Consider the following 5,308-nt stretch of genomic DNA (forward strand, 5'->3'; position numbering starts at 1 on the left):
GTTGTTTCCAACAGAAAATACCTGGAAGAGGAAAGCAAGGAAAAAAGAAACATTGAATTGACTGCTTCGGAGTGGACCCTTCACAGCATGGGCACAGAGGTAGGGAGCAGTGCCTGGATTTGGGATGGGAGCCAGAAYTCCTCATCATGGAAGGTTCAGCACTTCCCAGGGAAGCAGAGGAGGGGATGGTGTGCAGGGAGCTGGGATGTTCCTTGGGTTTGGGAGCAGTAAATGGATTATGGAAGTTGATTTCCAGGAGTTGGTGTGGGTAATGTGTGCTGCGAGCAGATTGCTGCTCTTTTAAGGCAGATAAAAATTCTCTCATTTTTGTGTTCCTCAGGAAATCCCTCAACAGAGTAATGGAAGTGACTGTGGAGTTTTTGTTTGCAAATTTGCYGATTTCATCTCCAGAGACAAACCCATCATCTTCACTCCGGTGAGGGAACTGGAAACTCCTCCAGCCTTTCCCAAAGCGATGCCAGAGTCAGGGGCAGGGGCTCAGGGTTTGCTTCTTGGGCCAGATCACAGAYTCKTGGAATCCTGGAGTGGTTTTGGTTGGAATGGACCTTAAAGAYMATTTCATTCCCATGCTGCAGCCASTRKTTTGGGATATCTGGCTTTTCTATCCCTTGGAGGAAGAGRTTTCCCCCTTGGCCCTGCTCAGAATTTGGTTATTTTCCAGTGTGGTGATCTTTAATAAACATCCCTATAAAGAAATGTGGCTTTGTTGGGTGGCTGTGTCACCCTTGTGTGGAACCCACCTTGTACCAAAGTGGCAGGTGCTCAAAAGCCACTTCCCATTCAAGAATTCCCTGGATSKTAGTGGGGATTTYTTGCCACYTCCCATTYAAGAATTCYCTRGATGTTAGTGGGGATTTCCTGCCTCTTTTCCTCTGGCTTCCCAGGTAATGGGATTTTTCCCTTTTCTTTCCAGGAACACATGCCTTATTTCCGCAGGAAGATGGTGTGGGAAATCATCCATCAGCAGCTGCTGGGAGACATGCACTGTTAGGAAAACACTGTTCTCTAAAAGAGTAGTATTTATTTCTTATTGTTAGATTAAGATAAATATTAACTTATGTAAGAGCCTTATTGTAAGGGAACCTTACTTGTTAATAGAGTAATTTATTTTTTAATTGAAAAGCAATTTGCTGTCTGCGTGTGGTTTTTAACTCACTCACAATCTGAAAAGGAACAGGGGCTGTCCCTGCTCCTGGTGGCTCTGGGGACATCCCTGGGCTGTTCCTGGCCTGAAGATCCACATGATCCTGGCAGAGCTGCAGAGGGGCTTTATCTCCTTTTGCTTTCATGGATTGGCTCAGTCTGCCACAACCTCGGGGCAGGTTCTCCAAAGGACAAACGATTCCAAAGGCACTTGYGGTTTGTCCTTACAAATAATTAATGAGGGATAATTAATCTTCCCTGAGGATGCAGAAGATCCAAACAGCAGCTGGGAATGTTTTAGGTGTCCTTCCCTTCCATTTCCTGAAGTTTTGAGTGTCCCAGGTGTCACCAGAGCCACTCTSCAGTGGCAGCATTCCCGTGGCTGGAGGGAAGAGCCCAGCTCATAAAAGAGGAATTCTCTCACTGTGGCACTGCCCCCAAAGGCTCTCCCAGCCCCATTTGGGGCCTTTCCACATTGGATCTTCCATCATTTTGGCATTGCCYGGGATGTGCAGGCAGGGAGAGGGGGTTTCATGATCACACCACTTCCCACATCCCTGGGTAAGTGCCTGTAGCCCTTCCCAAATSCCCCATCCCCAGCCCTTCCCTCCCRGRCAGYRGGGAATTGGGTACCACAGAGGAGCTCCCAGCCCAAAGAAAGCAACAGAGAGCAGGCTCAGGCTCTGGTTAGCTGGATTTATTTCTCTTTTTTGTCGGTGTCCAGGTTGGTTTTCACAGAACACTTTGCAGTAGAGAAAACACGGATTTGCAGCCCACAGGAGCGGCGCTGGCAGCAGCGCCTCCGCTCCCATCCCTGCTCTTGCCCGTCGGCTTTCACTGCTTCCATCCATCACTTTGATTTGCTTAAACACTTTTTTTTTTTTTTTTGTGTCTGGCTTTTTAAATTTTTCCCTTTTTTTTCCTTTTTAACCATTTCTCAAGCTTTCTCCGAAGGAACAGCCACTGGCTCTCGGTTTGCAGGAGACTGTGGAAGAGCTCTGGGGCAYGGGGGATGGTTTCCTTCTTCCACCTCGCAGCTGATGTGGTCGAGATCATTTTTCCAACTCGTTTTTTTTTTATTACAAAAATAAAAAAATGCTCCAACTATCAGTTTTACAAGGCATACAAAAATCTCTAAAAGGGCAACACAAGCGCAAGGTGCTGAGGTACGAAAACCTGAGGTAGTTTTTGTGTGTGTGTGTGTGTGTGTGTCAGGGGGATTATTTGGGTTATTTTTCATTTGAAGCCAATTTTGGTGGTTGGGTTTTCCAGCCCTGAGCTCACAACCTCTTGTAAAATCCATTTTTTTCATCCGTTTTCCCCCTCCTCTCCCTGCAACAGGGATCCTTTCCCGAAGATCCCAATCCAAAATGGGCAGGGCTGGAGCTGCCCATCATTTTTTGGGGATGTCAGGGCCGGGCAGTGAYGGAGAGAGAGGACAGACAGACAGAAAGGGGGGACAGAACAGCTGCAAACCCCACTTTTGGAGTCTGTGAAACAAAGAGGAAAGGGTGAGTGAAGGAGAGGAACAATTCCTACAAGAGGAATCTTGCCTCCTACAGGCCCTGCTCTTCTCAAAGCCCTTCAGAAATTGCTGTTTAACACTTGTTTAGGATTTTTTTTTTCCCTGCTGACGATCCTACAGCTCTGCTCTACGGTGCATTAGAGAACCAATGGACCAGCTCCTGYCATTAAACCTCTAGAAAAGCCTGCTTTTGCTAAAAACAAACAGCCCCCTCCCCMCCMMAAAAAAAAGAATTAAAAAATGAGTTAAAAAATAAAACCTTACAAAACTTAAAAATCAGCATTAGTTTCGTTACGATATATTAATTCTAAATTAACGAGCGCCGCGGCCCCCCCAGGCCCGGTGAGCTCCTCCCGAGCAGGATGGGCAGGTTTGGGGAGAATTCCAAACTAAAAAACCACCTCTCTCTCTGCCTGTGTTAGTCTGGGGGATGGGGGATGGAGTAAGGCGGAAGCTGGGGGCTGGAGAGAGCCCCCCACACCCCTGTGTGGGGCTCGGGGGGGGTCTTTGGTTGTTCCCTGCCCTGGGTCCGGGGGCGGGCGGGGGTTACATTCGTCGGGCGGTGCTGGCGGGAGCCTCACTTGCTGTGCTGCTGCTGCTGCTGCTGCTGCGAGGCCGCGGCTCCCTGAGCGTGTTTGTGCTCCTGCTGCTTCACCTGCTGCACGATTTCCCTGATCTTGCGCTGGGCAGTCTGGGGGGGCAAGAAATTTCAGAGACTGAAACTGTTCCCGCCTCAAATATTGGTATATTAATTATTGATATCAAGTTTTGATATTGATCAAAACCATCTGTATGTAACAATATAAAATATTGATACTGATATGAAGTTTTGCTCATTATAACAAAACCTGCGTAAAGGAACTAYAAGCAAAGAAGCCTCCCTGAAGATCCCTGACTGGGATTTCGGCCCTGATTTTGCAGACCACCCATGGTGGTATTTTCTTTATTCCCATGGTGATATTTTATTCCCATGGTGATATTTTCTTTGTTGTCCCTGTCACTCTCTTTCTGTCCCCCCCACCTCTTTTTCTACTTYTCCCTTTCTCTCTTTTCCTCTCTCTCCCTCTCATATTTACTATCAAAACCCACGCTATTGACAGGCACGTGGTCTCATTTGCACCTTAATTTAGGCAGAGGTTTGTAAGAGCCTTCAATAATGGGACCATAATAGGGTCAAGGACACCAGAGGATGGGTCCCCCCAGCCACCACAGCATCACCACCCTCCTGCTCTTAACCCTAGGCCAAGCACAGCCATCAGTGATGCTGYGATAAATGTGCTACAGCAAAGTTTGGCTTGTTCTTCTATTACTCAAGAGACTCATTTTTGGGGTTTCCCCATTTCCCAGCAGTCAGGAACCCAGCTTGGTACGTGCAACAAGGTGGGATACAGCAGCCAGTTCCCATCCCGTGCCCAAGACATGGATTTGGGATAAACTGAGTCAATCTTTAATGCAGCCAAAAACCCCTTTAGTGCATCCTGGGTGCACAGAAACCGCTCAGAGCCTTGGCCAAGCCTCACCTGACTGGCAAAGAAATGCCCAATGATTTTGACGAYGACCTCCTCGTTCTCATCCGGGGTTTGGTCTCGCGGCACAATGACTTCTGCGCTCGTTAAGTTCTGCAGTTCATTCACCTGCAGCCAAAGACAGASATCCAGAATTTGCTGTGGAGCAGCCAAAATCCTTCTGCGCCAGTGCCACCCCAGCTTGGAGCCAGCACATGGCACTGGTCACCGTGGGTCACAGCCTGTCCCCCTTGGGATGGGCCACCCCCAGGGACTGTACCAAGACACCAGGATGGGAGATCAGGGGTGTCCAGCTCTGCATGCCCGGGGCAGGTGGAGTCCCCAGCCCCACCTACCGTTTTGCCACCTTTGCCGATGACGCGGCCGGCGGCGAAGGAAGGCACCTTGATGTGGGCTTCGAGCTTCACTTCTTCTTTTGGGTTGAAGAAGTTTTCCTCTTTCAGCTTCCCAAATATTCGCCCCTGGGCCTGGAGAGGGGACAAAAGGGACATAAAGGTGGTGGTGGCTGCAGTGCCCTTTGTTCCCGCGGGTGATAACGTGTCTGGTAGCACCAACACCGTGGTGCTGAAGTGAGAAACCCCCCTGGCATGGTGGGCACCAAAGGGGTGCTCTCACCTTGCCCTGGCCATTCCCCAGGACACTCCCACCCTGTGGCCACCTCACCTTGAACTGAGCTTCAGGTGGCCCCGTGATGATGACCATGCGCTCGCTGGCGTCCGGACCTTCTGCCGGGGCGATCTGCAGAGCAAAGGGGAGGGAGTGTGAGTGTGACCCCTCCTTGGGCAAGGCCTCCCACATGTGACCCCCTACCCAAGCAAAGRTGACAATCAGGATGCTGTAGAACCAAGATTCTACTAATTTGGGGAGCAAAACCACCCGCCAAGGGCTTCCATTCTCTGCCCTCAGCAAAGGGAAGAGGAAACTGAGGCACAAAGGCCAGGGCCAGCCCTGCGGTCCCGTTCACCTTGATGGAGGCACCAGCAAACCGTGCCAGCTGCTTGATGTGCTGCCCCTTCTTCCCAATGATGGCCCCCACGGCCTGCGTTGGGATGAACAAGTTCACAACCTCCTGCTCCGGCAGCTGGAGAGGGCA

The 5,308-nt window shown here is 50.1% G+C and overlaps 2 protein-coding genes across 2 annotated transcripts in view; one reads left to right on the forward strand and one right to left on the reverse strand.

The window, feature by feature from the left end:
* LOC130582349 (sentrin-specific protease 2-like) overlaps positions 1-1,143 on the forward strand; it is a 9,414-nt gene extending 8,271 nt beyond the window's left edge. The window contains exons 15-17 of the mRNA XM_057380990.1: positions 15-99; positions 341-436; positions 935-1,143. Coding sequence (XP_057236973.1) covers positions 15-99; positions 341-436; positions 935-1,012 — 259 coding nt within the window. The 3' untranslated portion in view covers positions 1,013-1,143. The remainder of the gene's footprint in view (positions 1-14; positions 100-340; positions 437-934) is intronic.
* A 681-nt stretch (positions 1,144-1,824) lies between these two features.
* LOC130582358 (insulin-like growth factor 2 mRNA-binding protein 2) overlaps positions 1,825-5,308 on the reverse strand; it is a 13,075-nt gene continuing 9,591 nt past the window's right edge. The window contains exons 12-16 of the mRNA XM_057381000.1: positions 5,180-5,296; positions 4,879-4,953; positions 4,551-4,682; positions 4,210-4,323; positions 1,825-3,380 (exon numbers count right to left, since the gene is read on the reverse strand). Coding sequence (XP_057236983.1) covers positions 3,267-3,380; positions 4,210-4,323; positions 4,551-4,682; positions 4,879-4,953; positions 5,180-5,296 — 552 coding nt within the window. The 3' untranslated portion in view covers positions 1,825-3,266. The remainder of the gene's footprint in view (positions 3,381-4,209; positions 4,324-4,550; positions 4,683-4,878; positions 4,954-5,179; positions 5,297-5,308) is intronic.

The sequence above is a fragment of the Malurus melanocephalus genome, unplaced genomic scaffold, assembly GCF_030028575.1.
Source record: "Malurus melanocephalus ecotype Western Australia unplaced genomic scaffold, MMel_1.1 scaffold_485, whole genome shotgun sequence".
NCBI lineage: Eukaryota > Metazoa > Chordata > Aves > Passeriformes > Maluridae > Malurus > Malurus melanocephalus.